We start from the raw sequence: 20592 nt of genomic DNA, 5'->3' as shown, positions 1-20592 counted from the left end.
ATCTATCTATGTTAGACATCTTGCTTAGGTTGTTTTGATTACATCAAGATCAAGGGTTGGAGAAGCCATACAAAAGGAATCCATACACAAGCCCCAAATTGCACAAAATTAATGAAGAAGAGAGACAACAATATCTCTCACTTCCTCAAGTGATTTGAATGCAAAAGAACACACTTTTTTATTATACTAGGGACCCTAAGTTGATGGTCATGCATGTGAGATTTTCTTCATTATTGGAATTTTGTAGCACTCCCATTTTCCCTCATTCCATGCAATCTTTTCTAAAAAACAAAACTATCAATGTTTCGCACCTTCTTTGCATCTTTTTTTTCTTAAAAAACAAAATTATCAAAGTTTTGCACTTTCTTTACATGATTTTTTATGAACTTTATTTACCATTTTTCAAATGCATTGAGCGCCAACTTCAATATTAATTTTCATGCATCAATAAGGGGATTTTGAAAGGATTTTTAAAAATGATCTAGAGGCTATAGTATTTTGTAAAAAAAGAATAAATATTTAAAAAAGTACGTGTGCAAAATATGGGATTCTCATGCCTAAAGTGACACTATTTTTATGCATAATTGGGAAGGAGAGTTTGGACAATTCTTATAGGTCTATCAAATCTTTGCATTGAGTCTTCCATATATTTTTTGGGATCTTAACCACATGTATGAGTTAATCCCTAGAATATCCAAAGGAATCGATCATGTGTATATTGTATTGTATAAAATACAATTTATGAATTGATCATGTGTATATTATATCATATAAAATGCAGTGTGTAAATGTGTGAATGCATATCCCTCCACAAGTGAAAACTCAAAGAACCAGATCACCTTTAAAGCCAATCAAGCAAGAGAGATTTCTAACAAGTAGAAGATTAAGGATACATCATCCACCAACATTCACATGCACCGAGTGTTAGGAGAAACATCAAACATCGATATGTACATAAGGTTAACTACACTTCTTATGATGGATAGGATATCTTGGATGGGGTAAAGAGGGGGATTTACTCAAAAGAGGAATACTTTATTTTGAAGACATAATGAAAAATTCCTTTTATGGTGTGTCTTAAACCTTATCAAGGTCATGTACTCTTTCGTGTGGTTATCTCTCTCTCTCTCTCTCTCTCTCTCTCTCTCTCTCTCTCTCTCTCTCTCACTTCCGTATCTCTTCAATGCTCTCCCTTCTTAATCCCAACAATGGTGTCAAAGCTATATTTTTTGCTTTATCTCATCTTTTCTCTCTATGCATTCCTCGAGTTTAACTGAGTGCATTTGTGAGGCATTAGGGAAAAATCGGGCTCATTCCTAGGCGCTATAAGAAAATATAGTCATCCTATTTTTTGGAGGCTAGAAATTGCAAAATCTTCAGATGTATGGTCCTTTTTGTGCGTTTTTTTCTAGAGAGAGATCATTGAGAAAATTCCTCCTTGTCAATAAATGCATGCTTGTAAATGAGAAAAAAGGAGAGGAACATTCTAAGTCTCAAAAAATTCTCCAATATTCCCCCATTAAAACGAGAGAATAACCACAAAAAGGACCAACTTTTTGAAGAGAGAATGAGCTAGTTTCCTTCTTTAGTAACATTTGCCTCTTTAGTAACCACTCGGCTAATTGAGATTTAAAATTTGATTTCCCTCTACTAATGCATGCCTTTATAATGCATTGCAACAACAAGCTATGTTTCTTATGATTACATAATTTTCTTCAAGAAAACATGTCTACAAGAAGACTCCACCATATGCATATAGATTTAGAGAGTGAGTATAAGCCAATACATAAGAGGAATAAGCCTACTATAATTAGTTACGTAGAGAAAGAGAATATATGGAGGTAGGGGTTGAAGCAAATTGATTTATGGGTAAATGGGCAATTTTATCCCAGACATCCTCTCTTACCCAATCACCACCCAAAAATCTGACACTTTTTGGAACAAGCCATTTATGGTGGTGGTAGGATAGCTCCACAAGATGGGGTGCAAAATTGTTCTAGGTAGGATTATGGTGGCCGACAGCAGCATGAAACAATTTACACAAGTTTGCTTAGGAGTGAAACATGTGCAAGATGCTAGGGTAGCCGAATGATGTAGACAGAATGTCTCACAACCCAATATTACCTCTAAAGCCATTCTAGAATTGGAGTATGAACTTTCAACCCATTCAAGCGAGCAGCTCAGTGAACAGGAAATAAGTACATTCTAGTACCTACTACGAATTACTACACAAAATAAGTAGAAGCCAAGGCTCTAAGAGACTATAAGGCATCATTAGTAAAAAAAAATCTTTATGAAACTATCATGACAATATTCGGATGCCCAATAGAGAGAGTCAGTAACCAAGGGAAAACCACTTCCTCAATGAAGTGATCAAGAAGCTGACACAGCAACATATGATCATACATAAGAAGTCAATAGTCTCACAGGTAAATGGGCAAGCAGAACCAATAAAATCCTTAAGGGTTCCTAATCCTTGGAACAACCTTTCTGGATCAATAGGATAGAAAAATAACCTTCTAAACCATCATTTGATTGGCATGGTTGTTAACCCGTGAAAGTGTAAGAAATCGTTCAAAGCATGAAACATATGTTGCTACTTCACAACGTGAAACACTTCCCACAATTAGCGCCGAGAATCTTGGGATTACCTTACTAAAATTAGGGTGCTTTATCCTGACACATCTAACACAACAAAATAGAAAAATCTTATCTGTAACCTAATTGCACCATTGGAGTCTATGCAACTCAGATTAAATTAATTATGAGCTAAAAACTCAAACGTGAAAAAATAGTTCACAATGTGAACAACAAGCTACTTCACAACATGAATTATTGCCTACTACTTCACAACATGAACCATTGTCTGCTATTTCACGGCAGAAACCAGAAAAGACAGTTCACTAGAAAACCAAGTGAAATGGTTGGAGTAGTGGTTTTGCCTGTTGAGACACATTCTCATGCACTTGAGGTCCAGGAAACTCATAAGAGAGACGACATTACCGCCAATGACAATGTATCAAATCACCCAGGTTCTTCCTACCAAAAAAGTGTTGGTTCAAGCCACTCGACGAGCACTCAATTGAGTGTTTCAGCTTAGAGGAATCTGACCACCATAGAAACAAGTAGTGAGGAATCCATGGAAGAAGGACTAAGATTCTTGGGCCTTGGATAGGAATAAAAAACCTCTTCTCCTACAAGGTCCACTGGAATCTTTGATATGGCCAAGGGATTTTTTGGTCTCCAACATGGCACAAAAGATGAAGCACAATCTGCAGGCAACAGGCCTGTCAACAAGCATAGGACACAATTGAAGACCGGACTTACCAACCCAACCTTCTAGCCCCAAGAATTCTAACATAGTGAGGATTATTGGGATGACCCTAGGGTTAGAATGGACAAGGAAAGCGCTGCCATTAGAAGAAATGGAAATAGAGTTGAAGAGTGCAAAGGTAGAGCGACAATTACAGCTATTGAGCTTAAGAAAACAAGAGCTTGATGTGCAAAAAACAATGGTGGAATAGAGGGAAATGGATGATTTGAATTAGTTCCTACCATCCATGTGGCAAAGAACCAAAAACATGTAGAAATGCCATTGATAGCATGTGGATGGGAATAACAAAAGGAGTGATACCAACTCTAGAACCCAACAATGAGGAACCAAGGGCTAACGAAAGCCTTGAAACACAAGAAAAGGAGGAAAATCTACCCAGGAAAAACTAGGAGGTGAGGATCATCTCTATACAAGAGAAGATATACAAGAAATTATCAATGATCCCACATTCTTATAAAGCATGGAACTCCTAATCCTACAAAGGCAAGCTGAGGCTGCTAACAACAATGAGCTAAGCAATGAGGAATTACGTGAACCCAACCATAGGCCTGAATTGATTAGAAGAGCCTATCTAGGAAGAGGACATGGTCTAGGTAAGGGGGGAGTAGTTCCTCGAAGGCCAATTGTGGATCCTAACATAGACTTAAATGCAATCACAAGAGCGGATCTGCTAAATATGGCCACGAAAAAATGGGCCAAGGTATGGTTAGGAAGCTAGGCACTACCCTAGAGTCCAAACCGCCCTAAATGAAGCCACATATTATTTCAAAGCTTGTGCAAAAATTCTCTGGAGATGGGGACCCGATCCAACATGTAGAGGTCTTTGAGTCTACCTGTGAAACATGTGGGCCAGTGAGTGATGTAACCATAATATATGCTTTTTCTCTGACCCTAGAAGGGAAGGCTCACCAATGGTATCGAACACTAAAACCTGAAGATAAAGTCAATTTCACTCGACTTAAAAATGTGTTCATACCGATCTTTGCTTGAAGTGGTGACAGATAAAGTCATGTGGCTCATAGCTCCACAATATCAGGCAAAAGGAAAATGGGTCCATGCGGGATTATGTTTCTCAGCTCAAGCACTTAAATTCAAGATGCAAGTTGAGGGAAAGGCTAACTGATGTTATCGCCTTGCTTCTAGAGAGGAGTCCGAGATCGTAAGATGCATGATTATCTAGTGTTAACGACAAGCTACTCTATATACTTGATGTAAGCTGGCAATTGACACTGGAAGAATTTAGTAATGCCATCTTGGAGGAATTAAAAGTTAGGGATGGGAGAGAAGCATTAGGAAATGCTCATCTCTACCCCCAAAGAGAAATGATTTGGTGCTCAATTTGTAGATAGAATCACATGAGCACTGAACGCCCTCATTTAAGAGACTAAGACAATTAATCTATTGTGCTCACTGTTAGAGATTGGGAAACCATGATACTACCATGTGCAAATATCCGAGGGTCCAAGCCTTAGCACAACTACCAACACCCAAAGTGCCGCTAGCCTTTCCAGCACCACCACTGCAAATAAATGTAGTTGCAGGAGGGCAGCCAAATACCTACCTACCAAGAGGGATGTTCCAAATGCAAGACATGTCACCTTTGTCACCACTTGTTCTACTCCCACAGCCCCCACAGGCAAAAATCATCCAGGTGTTGATTTAGGAGCCCTTGGAAGAGGAAGAAATCATGCAAGAGGTAGAAGTCAATAATGACTACTATGAGGAGCCCACGGAGATCACACTAGAGTATTATGTCTTACAGAATAGCATGCCAGTACTAGTGTTTCAAACCGCGATACAATGGAATGGAAAAGACATAAACTCAACTATGAGGAGAGGAACCAAACAATGTTTTCATTGTAATGGACCTCATCGAATAGCGGAGTGTCCTCTTAAGAATGTGGCTAATGCTAGGCCAAGCTCAGCTAGTACAACACAGACCAACCTGATACCTACACTTTCATGTGTGAAGTGTGGTGTCCATCATTTGATCAAAGCCTACTGCCCATATCGCGCTAGTAGTTCTGTTTCTACTTTTAACCATGCCACTATCAAGACTATAAGTGTGTAGCCTGAGAATATCATGTCACTTAATGTCCTAACATGAGTGCAAGCAAAACAAGTGGACAAAGGAAAAAACCCAAGATGTGTTACAACCTCTAAGTCTGGGAGAAGAAGACAAGTGAAAAAAGTGGGTAAAGGAGATACCATGGTCATAATTTAGGATGGATCTAAAGAATATACCATGGTCATAATTTAGGATGGATCTAAAGAATATACCATTGACACTAGATCCACCCAATTAAAGGAAGAAGGTGACCAAGTGCCAAAATAGGATGGGCATGCCCAAGAATCTACGAGAGAGAGAGAGAGAGAGAGAGAGAGAGAGAGAGAGAGAGAGAGAGAGAGAGAAGAGAGAGAGAGAGAGAGAGAGAGAGAGAGAGAGAGAGAGAGAGAGAGAGAGAGAGAGAGAGAGAGAGACCAGCAACCCCTAAGGGGATTGGAGAATATCCAAATACTGAAGAAGAAATAAGAAAGCTTGAAGAAGCTAAGGCCATGGTTAAGGAGTGTCAATGTAATCACGAAGCTAAGTTAAGAGCTAACGGGGCTAGGGATAAAGTCTTAAAGGAAAGGAGATTAGACATGCCTACTCCAAGCCCAGAAGAGTTTGAGGAAGGGACTCAAAGTGACCTCATGGCAAGAATGTTTAAGGAAACAGATCAAGATCTATCAATCCATTTGCATGACAAACATGTGTAAGGAGCCCTCACTTTCTAGGGAACCTAGAGACATAGGCAGTCTTGTAGCCATACTATCCACAACTGTCAAAATGCCTTAAGGACCATCGCTATGCAACACACTGATATTGTGGGTAGATGATGTTAAGGACTGTGTAGAAGGAATATTGAACCTAGAGACATAGGCAGTCTTGCAGCCATACTATCCACAACTGTCAAAATGCCTTAAGGACCATCGCTATGCAACACACTGATATTGTGGGTAGATGATGTCAAGGAATGTGTAGAAGGAATATTGAACCTAGTCTACAATAGAGGGGAGCCAGTCACCTCTGGGAGAGAAAAACCTAGTGCACAAGGAATAAGGAACACCCAGATTTGTTAAAATACCTATTAACCAATTGGGCTAGTATTATGAGAGTGATGATATGAATGCCACAATTCCAATCCACCACAATGGATACCAAGAACTGGCTATCCTGAATGGAGGCACGAGTGTGAGCATTATTACCAAATGATACTGGGAAAACTAGGGAAAACCAGAATTGGAAATAGCAGATCTAATCGTCAACAAGATGTCAAATGGAACATCCTCAAGACCAATGGGGCTATTGGAAAAATGTTAGGCTTGAGATATTTTTATTCCGCTACCATCATACATTTGTTATAAAGTACTTTCTATGCCAACTGGATTCATATGACATTATCTTGGGTAGACCCTTCATGAGGGAAGCCAAACTGGTGCATGATTGGGCGTTAGATCAAGTGTATGTTCGAAAGGATTCATAGATTCTGAAAATCGATCTGCATACATGGAAGGAACACCCATGTAAGGACAATTGTTTGGAAATGATTTGGTCCTCACCACAGAGCAAACCACATCCTTACAAGTCTACCAAATCAGTGGTGGGTGGAGGAGAATTCATGGGGAAGAGGCAGAGGCTGCAATGTATGCATCGCTTCCACCTCTGGATTTTAACAAAAATTGGATGCACGTGCTTGCGATTATAAATGTGTTGTCCCCCAAAGGAACTGAGTACATTGAATCGGGAAACATTCCTACCACCTTAGTGTGTGCATGGTAGATGTGCAACTAATAGAAGAGGAAACATAGGATGAAGCCTCTAACATAGAGGAGTTTGGGTCACAACGCCCCAACAACACCCAACATAGTAGAAAACAAAATAAAGCTCTGGTTGAAGCAGAGTGTGAGGCAAGAAGGTGATGGCTCGGATGAAGGAGGACGACAAGCCAAACTTGTTCTCAGTGCCAAACCATTTCAAAACATACTCCATTGATAATGAAAGGTGGTCCAATTGACAACAAAAAGAGGAAAGGAAGATGGCCAATCCATGTCTTACGAGGACGGCCTAGCTGAAGTTAAGTAGGCTGATATTGTAGAGCCAAGGGAGGAGGACACTAAACCTATCTATATTGCTAAAGACTTAACTGTGGGCAGAATAAAGAAGAGCTCATTGCTAAAGACTTAACTGTGGCAGAAGAAGAAGAGCTCATTGCTCTCTTAAGAGAATTGAAGGACTCTCTTTCTTGGAAATACATGGAAATGAAGGGTGTACCACTCAAAGGTGGTTCGACACACTATCCCGATCATGGAAGCATCAAGACCATCCAAGTAAAAATGGTATCAAGTGAATTTGAAATATGCGTTTGAAATATGCGACAATTGTAAAGGAGGAAATTGATAAACTCATTGTGCAGATTTCATCTATGAAATCAAGCACACATATTGGCTTTCACCAATCATGATTGTGCCAAGAGAAATAGGAAATTAAAGATCTATGTTGATCTCAAAAAGGTCAATGCAACCACCACGAAAGACCACTACCCACCACTGCCATATACAGAACACATATTAGAAACGGCGGGTAGCAGGCTATAATCAAGTGTCCATAGCACCAAAATCCCAGCACAAAAGATAGCCTTCAATATGATGTGGGGGATATATGCTTATAAGGTTATGCCTTTTGGCCTCACCAATGCCCTGGCAACTTTCCAACAACTGATGTGCAGAGCCTTCAAGGACTACTTGTAAAAGTGGCTAGAGGGATTCATTGATGATCCATGTGTACACTCATAGTGGACTGAGCACTTGGCTTGCATGAGGAAGGTATTTGAAAGATGTCGATTATATCATATATCCTTAAACCCTTTAAAGTGTCAATTTTGTGTGAAGCACGGTGTAATCTTAGGGCACATTGTGTCTAAAAATGGCATTTCCACTTATGAGAGCAAGGTAAAATTGATCTTAGAAGTACCCCCACCAACCAACTACAAAGGTATAGAGGGGTTTATGGGCCACGTTGGGTATTATCAATGCTTCATCATATTCTATGTTGAAATTGTGAGGCTGCCATTGTATAAACTACTCATTGTCTTTGAATGGACTGAGGAGTGCCAAGAGGCCTATGATAAGTTGAAGAATGCACTGGCTCATGCACCAATCTTGAGACCACCCACTTGGCATCTTATATTCCACGTGCACATCGATGCATCAAACTTTGCTATAGGATGCATATCAGTGCAACCTAGGGAATTCAAATTGGATTACCCAGTTTGCTTTTTGCCAGTCGTCGCTCAACTAAATGATGCAGAGATAAACTAAACCACCATCATCGAAGAGTGAATGGTTAGCCATGGTTTATGTTGTAAATAAATACTGACATTGCCTGGCCAACAAATTTGTATTCTTTGTGGACCATCAGGCCCTATTATTATAACTGGTGAACAAGCCTTGCACCACAGAAAGAATCACCCAATGCTTTCTTCTACTCCAGGAATTCAACTTCACGATGTGAGAAAAGGAACACAACATGTTTTGGTGGACCACATGTCTACCAACAACCATTTCCAAGAAATGACTGTTGCCAATAGGAATTTATCTTCTTCTTTGGTTTCCCAAGTCCTTCTTCAACCAAAGTTGCCAATAGGAATTTCTAATGGAGAACTAACAACAGGCAGCATTGACAATGACCTTCCAGATGCTTTTCTATTCAAACTTGACATGGTGCGTGAGTGGAGTGAGAAAATATCCACAAGATCGACCCTTGAACAAAGATGAGATGTGTCACATTATTAAGCTGGCCACACCTTATCAATTGATTGCTCGAGAATTATATAAGCTAGTCAAGGAAGATATCCTCAAGAGATGTGTGTGAGAAGATGAGTTTTTCATGATCTTAAAAGAAGCACACACAGGAATAGCCGAAGGACATTTTGTGGGAGAAGTTACAGCTCGAAAAGTAATTCAAGTAGGACTGTGGTGGCCTACATTATTCAGGGATGCCATAGAATTTGTAAAGAGATGCAAGAAATGTTAACAATTTTCTATTCCACTTGTGAGATAACCCTTTGAGAAATGGGGTATTGATTTTTTTGGACCCATTAGTCCAACAGTGCATCTGTCACACAAGCCTATTATGTGATCGTGGCTACAAATTATTTCACTAAGTAGGTAGAGGCAAGAGCCTCTAAAAGAGTTGATGCTCAAACTACGGCCAAGTTCTATATGAATAGATCATTTCCAGATTTGGCTGCCCATTTGAATTAGTCAGTGACCACGGTTCACATTTCATTAATGAGGTGATTGAACAATTACTACAGGATTCCTTATAGTACACCGCAAATCATCACCTTATTACCCACAAGCAAATGGCTAAGCCGAGAGCACAAACACGATATTATGTGCTATCTTGACTAAAACCTTGGAAGCCAGTTGCATGGATTGGAAACACAAGCTGTCTATAGCACTATGGGCCTATCACACATCATATAAGGTAGCGATGTTATACAGTCCCTTCCATCTAGCTTATGGCATTGATGCGATAATGCCTATGGAATTTTTAGTTCCCAGTCTGCAAATTTCTACACAAGAAAGGCTCATTGAAAATGCATTAGTTGAAAGGTTGGTTGACTTGAAAAAACTTGATGAAACTCAGATTAATCTTCTTGGCAGCTAAATTCTCAGCCTTCCCAACACCTCTTAGTTCACTAATCTCTCTTATCTTCAGAGAGGTGAACATATACTTTCTCCCCTCTAACTTGATGTCTTCATAATACTGAGTGAGAGTGTAGTCTGGAGGTAGAGTAAACAACCGCCCTATATTTGCTACAATCTTGAGCTCCTGAAGCACTGCAAGGGCATGATTTTCTATCTTTTCTGAAAAAATCTCTCTAGCCAACCACCTTTAGTTGCAATAAAGAAACGCATGAGAAGATTGAATTCAACACAAACAATATTATGAATGCTAAACAAAGACACCAAATACAAAGCTCACCCTCTATAAGGAATATCTGTTGAAGGCATGTAATACATATTCCTCATGATAACACTAGCCTATCGCGGCCTTCTGGGAGCTGTCTCTTCCCATTTTTTTTGCCCATCAAAGGGCAAAGATGGCTGGTCTCTGCCTCGCATGGGCTTATGGTCAAGAAACTACAAATAAAACACTAGTTTGACCATAGCTTGAAACATAAAGAACTGGAAACGAGGGACCTCGTCCTCATGTATGGTGTGGGAAGCACCAAGAAAAAGAAACTAAAATACATAGGGCTAGGGCCTTTTAGAGTGTTTAAAATCACCCCTCAAGGGTTAGTCCGCATTGAAACTATTGAAGGGATAGAAATGAAAGGGTATATCAACGGAAGCAAAACGAAACATTATGGACCACTAACCCAGGAAATGCTCACACAAGAGCATCTCCTAAAACAAAAAAAAAGAGCTAGTCAAGGAAAAGATCAAACAATCTCATGAGGAATCCAAGGGGAGGGAAGCCAAAGCCAAAACAAAGACTCCAAGGGAGAACACGACACATCAACATGTCTTTACTCATCTTGCTGACAAGGATGACTTGGATATTGAACTTGCATGACTCAATATAAAGGTCTCTACAAAGGAGGGCCACATGAAAAGCATTTCACTCATTGATACGAGTTCAATTCATAACTTGATTTCCTATGAGACATGGGTAGCTTCCATCTATTACACATACAATAGGTCTTTTGAATGTAAACATCTCTTTCAAAAATAATCCCTTGGTCATGAAGGTGTTGGTTATGCATGCAAGAACAATGGAAGAGGAAATGCTTCTTGGACAAGCCTGGATTTGCACCAGCAACAGCTGCCACATCCAATGGGCAAAACGAGAAGTACAACTCAATGATGGCAAAGACACCATCACTGTGCCATTATGGAGTCCATTGTAAATAAGGGGAAACAGGTAGTGACATGCAAGATGGAATCTCCAATGCCACAAAAAAGAGAAGGTCGAATAGAACAAGCATCCACATCGAAAAGTCTTCCCTCTTTAAGGGAACCAAAGCAAAGGAAGCAAAATCATCTAGTCAAAAAACAGTGGGTTCCCAAGGCCAACTTTAAGCTTAAGGATACTCTAAGATAGTTCAAAGCCTCATGGGTAATAAAGCAAAACAAAAATGCTACAAGCAAGAGACAAGGAAAGCCAGACAAGGATAGGAAGCTATATTCTAGGCAAGCCTGCACACAACTTAGCATTCAACAACGGTGGGTCCGAAAGGACTTACTAGCAACATAGGTCTAGTATCAGGGAAACAAAATGGTATGGGTACCAAAAAAAAATCCAAAACCCAATTTTGTATGTACTTCCAGAAAAACAGAAGAGTTCCATAAGCATAGACAGAACCAAGTCCCACCCAAAATCAAATGCTAAGGAAGCACCAAAGTTGATCATGAAAAAGAAGCAAGCTCAACCAAGTAATCAAGGGAGAGAGAGACTGCCAATGAAATCCACCGAGGAGGAAAATACAAACCAAGCCGTGGACCAAGTGGGAAAGATGTGCACTCACAAAATAGGCATAGAAAGCAAAACAAGTTCACTAGGATTTGATGGATATACACCTCCACTGGATGGAGGGAAAAATCAAAAGTTCTCATTTTGAACTTAAGTGGTTGCAACAACAACACATACCCCCACAGGCTCCAAAGTACACCATTGGTTCCCGTGGCACTAAAATAAAGGAGGATGATGAAGGCTATCTAGCCCCAACAACTGGGAACAAGGTAAAAGGGTATGCTTTTCATGCCATGAAACATGTTCATTCATTTCACGTATATACTTCTACTCCTTAGAACGCATAACATATAGCCTTGGAATGCTTGAGCATATAGAAAACAATAGGGTATCAGTATTTTCATGCATCCGGGTACAAGATATTTCAAGTCCTGAAGCGATTCAGAATAGTTCACACCGTGAAACACTCAGGACTACCTCACGCTGTGAAACAATTCAAAATGGTTCATGTCGTGAACCGACTCATGCCACTTCATGCTGTGAAATGGTAAAACCCCTCCATGAATCACGAGTAGACACATGGCATACCCAATTAAGATAACCGACAGCTAAATCATAAATACATCTTCTTTTGTCATTTTTTCATTTCTTAGCTTACTACGTTTCGTGGTATTCACGTCTTCATTGTCTTCTGGATTGTGTGTGTGGTCAGTGTGCTTCTTCTCATGATTGTGTGCATATTGTCAGTGTGCTTCTTCCCATGATTTCTTGTGACCATCAATTTCGAGGTAGGAGCTCTTCACACTTTTGATGATTTCATTCGTTTTCTTTAAATTAGTGAAAACAATGGTTTAAGTCGTTTTCATTAAATCATCTTTGCACACATTGACTAAATCTGTGTAATTCTTATTTTCATTCATCTTGATTTTCATCTACTCATTCTTGCCTTAATCTTGAGACCAACAAATCTCATCATAAATGCATACAGGTATGACCCATGAAATAGCAGTCTTCTATTTCATGGAATAAAATGCAAATCTTGCCTTAATCTTGAGACCAACAAATCTCATCATAAATGCATACAGGTATGACCCATGAAATAGCAGTCTTCTATTTCATGGAATAAAATGCAAATCTCAGGCTGGGAAGCATATAGTAAAATGCCTAAGATTGCATTGCCCACATCTAGGCTACCCATCACCATAGATAATCTAACACACCTGCTCTTTCACGGATTAACACCTACTCTTCCATGGATTAACACCTTCTCTTCCATGGATAAACATCTGCTATGTAAGGTTCCCTCCCTCCAAAATAGGGAAAACACTTTAAGATAGTCTACTAAGTCTTATCTTGGAGAAACTTTCCTACTCGTAGTCGACACCTTGACCATGTAAAGATTCAAGGATATGATTTGTTGGTAAGACATTAGGAAAATTCTGGACTCAAAAGAGGGCTGTTTCAACAATAATATAATAATAGACACATAGATTGAGTGACATGTAATCTACGAACGAGATTCACCGGTGGTGGGACCTCTGTACAAACCCACCCAAAACGTGGAGAAACTCTTATCTTCATGAAATATTAAAAAAAACCATCACCTTGTCTTAAAATATTTAAAACCGTTTTTTTGTCAGAAACTAACACAATAAAAGAATGTTTTCCACATTCCTGTGTTAGACGTGGAGCACTAAAAAATTCTTTCCACCACCCCTAGAACTAATGAAGCTTGAATGCTTGGAATAGATAGATACACATTCTCCCGGTTATTCCCTCAACTTGGTTCCACTTTTGAATCTTGAAACATCTTTGGCGCCCAAAAAGAACACACCGTCCCTCATTTCATCCTCCCTCCTTGATCCACAAAAGCGGTTAGCCCAGTCATCCACTTTCTGCTACTTCTTCTTTCTCATACGTCTGTTATTCTATCATGGCACCCGAAAGTGGACTGAAACGAGCAAGGAGCAGTATCTCATCTGTTGTGTTGTATAACATAAAAGACGAGAACGAAGAATGGATTCCCCAAGTATACAGGAAGTACTCTTGGGTCACTATGCAGCCAGGAAAACAAGGCCACTACCGAGTGAAGGGAAAGGCATCTGAAGACTTGGCCAAACATTGGAAAGGAAGGATCCTTGACTTTAAGATGGCACCAGGAGGGAAAACTGTCAAAGAAGTGTTGATCCAGCATGTATTCATGCAAAAAATTGGAAGGACTTCCAAGACACAGACCACATTGTAAGTGCTTGTGTTTTGTATTTCAACGTTGCAAATAAGGTGATTGATATACATTTTTCTGCCTTGCACAGATTTGTACCCATCCAACCTTCAGGAGTGGGAGCCTGCACAATGCTTGACGGGGTTCTTGAATGTCGTACATGGTGAGGTGGGGGAACTTCAATATGAAGGTCGTGCACCAAGTGATCTCGCAAGAAGTAGAACATATTTCTATGACTCATTTTATACCTTGCCCACTCAATCGAGTCGACATGGAAAGTTGGAACGTATTCCGTTGCCCGCACTTGATAGTCCGGAGTGGCCATTGCTTGACACAGAAGTGATAGAGTCATACAGGACCAAAATGTTTAATGATATTAAATGTGCTATGAAGCCTAGCATTGGTGCAAGAAATGTGCACTTAAGTTTGTTTGTTCCAATTGCATGCTTTGTTCATTTATTTTCTGATTGTAAACAATTGAGAAAAACTAGAACAACTTTTGTGTGCAAAGATGTAGATGAAGTCTGGCTTGATCATTTGTTTGACAAAGGTTGGAGAGTGAAATCATCAAAGGGAGATGATTTGATCGAATGTCGATTGAACACCTCCGACATTGCATTTCGGTGAGTGTTAAAACATTAAAATGTATTTTTGTGAAACAGTTACAACGCTTATTTGATTATTCTCGGAAAATTATCCTAATGATATTTTGGAATCAGATACTATATTGCCAGGCAACATCTGTGCATGTCATTTACTTATAGAAGGTGGCGATGGATCAACAACAACTGGGAAAGCATGGACCAAGATACAAGAGATGGCAGCCACTCTTGCTTGATAGATATAGTTATGATTCGACAGGGTCACCCATCTTTGACATTGGAAGTGGAAGAGAATTGGACTCTCGAATATGTTAGGAAGGAATTAGAAGTAGCTATTCAGAATCCTCCAGATCAATTTTGCTTCAAGCTCGATGGTCGGAAGCTAAGTAAAAGAAGAGAGCATCAGATCATTTGTAAAGATGTTGCAGCCCCACATGAATTGGAGGCACTAGAAGATATATGATGTGACCATGTATACGGTGACAATGTATTTTCCATATGCAATAAACTTATCTATTCAGAACATTGCTTTTGTAATGCTTTATTGTTTAAAACAATGTAATGAAGGCAAGAATTCCCCAATTGAATTTTTATGTACACAAAAAAAGGCTTAAAGTAAGAAAGCAAGCAGTGAAGGAACACAGTAGCAAATTTGATCCTCTGATTTTCAAATGATAAGTGTATTTACATTTGATGTTCTCCCTCCAATACATGTATAGCTGCATATTTACGAACGTACATTTGTTGGAAGAAGGAAAAAACTATTTATGGCTGGAACCCATAGGTATCGGCTTCAGGATGGAGCCAGGGCTCTTCTCCTAAGTATGGAGCCCATGAAAGAGGCTCAGACGGGCCTATCCCCCCTCGTGGATTGGGCGGGATGAAGTCCACTGGCCCGTCTGGAGGCATAACTTCAGCGACCTCGATCAATTTCGCAATCGTTTCCTCCCTAAACGTTTGGACGTCTAGGTCCACGTAGCGAGACATTGATGGAAACTGCCATCACAATTCATCAAGGCATAAATAAGATCAACATGACAATATATAAGAAGATAAACAAGCGCACAAATGCGTATGGGAGCTGAAAATGCTTACATCCTCTGAAGGGAGCTGAAAAATGCTTCGTAGCAGCAACATTGCATTAAGTGCAACCCTCCACCCACAGCTGTAGCCATCTTCTTGTTTGGGGACACTAACCCTACGGATGGTCGATCGATCCAGGGTGTCGATGTCCATGCTGAGGCTCTCGTAAGCTGCCATTAGTTTCCTGACTCCACTGTAAACAGAGACCAATCATTATCCTGATCAATCCGGACTTCTAACTCAAACAATAATATGTATCTTAATGATTTTTACTTACAGCAAAACATTTCCATGGACACCAGATGTCGAATTTGCAAGGTAAATGACATTTTCTTGCACGTCGACTAGTAGAAGACTCCAATGGGAACTGCACAATAGAATTCTATTAGTTTCAATCCAAAGGAAGCACTACATAACTCGTGTACGGTGATTCCTATAAACATCATGCGAGAGAGAGAGAGAGAGAGAGAGAGAGAGAGAGAGAGAGAGAGAGAGAGAGAGAGAGAGAGACAAACTCACTTTTCATGATATGCCAAAAAAAATACTCGGGCATCGTCCAGCTGGACCTCCCGAAACCAGTTCAGCACATCGAGGTACGGAACTGCCTCTACTACCAACAGTGTTGAGACCAGTGAATCAATCTGGAACACTCGTTGCTGTACATCCTCGGGCAATAGCGAAATAACAAAACTTCACAAGGAAACATATCAAGAGTGAGGCATCAACTTTAAGAGCCAAGAATGAAAAATTGTGGGAGGACAGAGAAAAGCGTATACCTTAAAACACATCTGAGCACTTTGTCATTGACTTCAGTTTTGGGATCAAACAAAATGTTGATTTCTTCAGCATGAATCGGGAAATAACATCTATGCCCTCTAATATTAAAGGGTACATAGAACTCCGGCAACAAAAATTGCAGCGCCTCCCGATTCATGGCGTGGAGTGCTCGAACATTTTCCCTTTTTGTTTGCAATGCAAGCATTGCAGCTTGATGTTCCCTTTGAGCGCTTGTCATTAAATTTGCCCGAGTCTGATGCTCATGATCTGGACCTCCCTCGGTCACCTCTTCAATTCTCACTTTTTGTACAGGCCGGACATCCAAAATTTGTAACATTCGTTCATCAGTAAACGTAACTGGTCTAAGTGACTTATCGTATCTGAAACGAAGGGCTATTAGGCTGAAAAAATCTTTGTCCATTACTGTCACCCTGTGTGCGTGGGCAGCAAGAACGTAACTATCCAAAAAAAATTCGATCATCCAATCTTCTGTGGCCTCTTGCAAGCAAAACAAGGCCGATGCCTTCCACCTAAACAAAATTCCATTCTGCTCACAAATTCTCCTGGCAAGCCTCTGGAAAGGCAATCTGGGAATAGCAGCTGTCGGGTGCTTCATAAACTTTTTGATTTCTCGCAGGGCTGCCGAATGCTCTGCGAAACGCCTGAGTCTAGGCTGCGTTTTGGACAATCGGGAAGGACTGCTTGATTTTCTTGATCTTGAGGCTTTCAGAACGCCCATCTTCTTCCCAGTAGATGAGGGAGCTGCATTATCAATGGGTCTAGCTGTATGCCTTACACGAGCCATCTGAAAACGCAAGAAAAAGCAGAAAACTTTGCTATTCAGTAGTACACGATTAACAATTCACCATAAAGCGAGAGAGGGGGGCCAAGAAAGCAATATGCACTTCCTCGCGTTATGGTGAATCCATTCACCATAACGAGAGATGAAGGTCCACAGAAACACAATAATTTTTCTCGCATTATGGTGAATTCATTGACAACAATAAGAGGCGGATTATCGTGCATTCTTTGAGCTTCGATCTTGCGTTAAAGTGATTTGATTCACTATAACGCGAGACTAAGAGCCAGTCAAATCAAAACAATCCTCCTCGCATTATAGTGAATCGATCTACTACAACGGGAGGAGGGTTCTCCCGAATTTCTTACCTTTCCGTCTAGCAGTTTGGTGAGTCGATTCACCATAACACATAGAGCAGTATTGAGATTCTAATGACTCGTCGTCTGCTTTACGCTGAATCGAATCACCATGACGGAGGGCAAACAGTCGAAGAGAAAACAACGGCAGGGGCAAACAGTCGAAGGAAAAACGAAACAATCAAGTATTATACAAGAAACACAAAACAATCAAGTAATACACTTTCATCACATTCTATGAGTGGGAATGGATGGAGACTGTCGTGTAGGAGGTGATTTAATTGACACCAATAAGAGGTGGATTATCGTGAATCCTTTGCCCTTTGGTCATGCGTTATGGTGAATTCACCATAACGCGAGTCTAAGGGCCAGTCAAAGCAAAACAATCCTCCTCGCGTTATAGTGAATCGATTTTCGCGAATCTCTTACGTTTGCCTTCTCCCTTGGTGATTCGATCCACCATAAGACATGGAGCTTATTGAGATTCTAATGGCCCGTCGTGTGCTTTAAGGTGAATCGAGTCACCACGGCAGAAGGCAAACAGTCGAAGAATAAACAATGGCACAGGGCAAACAGTCGAAGAAAAAACAAAACAAACAAGCAATATACAAGAAACTTACAAAACAATCAAGTATTATACAAAAACTTACATTTCTTGCGTGTGAATGGATGGAGACTGTCGTGCAGGTGTTGGAAAGTCGGTTCAGTACTGTGGCGGTAGTCGGAAGTCAGCTGGAGGCAAGCAGGAGGACGGACAAGGCAAAATCGATAAGAGGACGAAAAGGTGGCGTGATTAACGGCTTTGATTAGTCTTTAGAGCGAACACACGTGCTGGCGGGCTGCCAGGGCGACTAGGCGGCGCTAACGTGTCGTATAGCATTAAAAAGGGCTTTGATTAAACTTTATAGCTTGTACACGTGCTAGGTACACGGCGGGATGCCACGTGGCATTCATGGAATGGCGGGTGAAAACGCGGCGCTGACGTGTCGCGTAGCATTAAAAGCGGATTTTGTAGGATACTCATCTCATTTATTGCCTCTTTTGCTAGGTACACGGCGGGATGCCACGTGGCAGTCATGGAATGGCGGGTGAAAACGCTGCGCTGACGTGTTGCGTAGCATTAAAGACGGATTTTCTAGGATACTCATCTCATTTATTGCCTCTTTTGGAGTTCGTATTCTCATTTATCTCCCCACCAACGGCCTTTATCTCCATCAACGACTGACTATCTCCTCCAACCCTCCTTCATCAATCATCCTCCTGTATCCAACGTCAAAGACAAACCTCCAACCTCCTTCATCTCCATCTCCTGCGACGATTGTATACAATTCGTTTTCCTGGTATTTTTATCTCCTTTGTGCTTTTTTCTTCTTTTGTTATTTCGTTGTTTTGGTTTCAGTCGTGGAGAACTTCTTGCTTTGTCTTTTCATCGCGTTAAGGTGAGTTGAAAACCTCTGACTCCTCGCGTTATGGTGAATTGACTGCGAAGTAGAGTATTTTAATTCGTTCGACACCTCCTCTCTCAGTATGGGTACTGGAGAACTATCTTTATTTTTAATTCAACATAACGTTAGAGGCGTTGCCAAAGGATGATAAAGTCGTCATATTGCGGTGAATCAATTCACCACAAAGCGAGCGAAGGTCCCATAGGAAGCACAATACTCCTCCTCGCATTATGGTGAATCGATTCACCATAACGCGAGAAGAGGTCCTTGACTTAGCTGCAATTTTATTTGCGTTAGGGAAAATAGATTCACTACAACGCGAGGAGGAATACCTGGATTCCTCTGGCATCTCCTCTCGCGTTATGTTGAATCCATTTACATTTTCTTCTTTTGTTATTTCGTTGTTTTGGTTTCAGTCGAGGAGAACTACTTGCTTTGTCTTTTCATCGCGTTAAGGTGAATTGAAAACCTATGACTCCTCGCCTTATGGTGAATTGACTGCGAAGAAGAGTATTTTAATTCGTTTGACACCTCCTCTCTCAGTATGGGTACTGGAGAACTATCTTTATTTTTAATTCACCATAACGTTAGAGGCGTTGCCAAAGGATGATAAAGTCGTCATATTGCGGTGAATCAATTCACCACAACGCGAGCGAAGGTCCCATAGGAAGCACAATACTCCTCCTCGCATTATGGTGAATCGATTCACCATAATGCGAGAAGAGGTCCTTGACTTAGCTGTAATTTTATTTGCGTTAGGGAAAATAGATTCACTACAATGCGAGGAGGAATACCTGGATTCCTCTGGCATCTCCTCTCGCGTTATGTTGAATCCATTTACACCACAGAGATTTGTTGTTTAAGATCGACTGTCTCTTGATTCATTGCCTGCACTAATATTTTCCATGTCTTTTCTACAGACTTGAATTCAGCCATGTCGCAAGTTCAAGTCGAATTTGATGTGGACGAAGAGATCAAAGAAACTCCTGCAACTCTATTATATGACTTCCTGTACAAATGTCGACATCATGATTTGCACCCTGCAATTTCGTTGATGTTCAATAGCGATTTTTCTCTGGAGGAAACATTGTCTAGCCATCATGGATACTTCGAAGAGGCAAAGCAAGAGTTTGACGAGCTCACAAATGAAGAACCAATGATGATTGATGGGAAAAGTCACATTCATTTTAATCTCAAGGTTTCGCCGGATAAGAAGCAGAGGTTAAACAGGGATTGGCACAAGGTGCCATGTGACAAGAAGAGAGTCTTGCTTTGCCCTTTTCACAAAAGAAAGTGCCGCTTGATGGAATACTCCTACGCCTTCTTATGCTTCTTGCACATGAACGTGCAATTAACAGATGAAGAAGGTACAGAGCCGCTTGCAAAAATTGAAAGTGAAGACACGATTTCTCGTCAGGCAAGTCCCACCGCTGAGGATGCTGCTGAAGAGG

The 20592-nt window shown here is 40.6% G+C and overlaps 1 protein-coding gene across 1 annotated transcript in view; it reads right to left on the bottom strand.

Moving 5' to 3' along the window:
• Window positions 1–15350: 15350 nt before the first annotated feature.
• Window positions 15351–20592, bottom strand: part of LOC147625933 (uncharacterized) — a 37013-nt gene continuing 31771 nt past the window's right edge. Inside the window, exons 3-6 of the mRNA XM_086817764.1 lie at window positions 16284–16454; window positions 16042–16131; window positions 15777–15957; window positions 15351–15677 (exon numbers count right to left, since the gene is read on the bottom strand). Coding sequence (XP_086673890.1) covers window positions 15447–15677; window positions 15777–15957; window positions 16042–16131; window positions 16284–16454 — 673 coding nt within the window. The 3' untranslated portion in view covers window positions 15351–15446. The remainder of the gene's footprint in view (window positions 15678–15776; window positions 15958–16041; window positions 16132–16283; window positions 16455–20592) is intronic.

The sequence above is a fragment of the Cibotium barometz genome, chromosome 23, assembly GCF_041138505.1.
Source record: "Cibotium barometz isolate CiBa-2024 chromosome 23, ASM4113850v1, whole genome shotgun sequence".
Classification (NCBI taxonomy): Eukaryota; Viridiplantae; Streptophyta; class Polypodiopsida; order Cyatheales; family Cibotiaceae; genus Cibotium; species Cibotium barometz.
The sequence above is the reverse complement of the archived record's forward strand: the minus strand, read 5'-3'. Positions and strand labels throughout refer to the sequence as shown.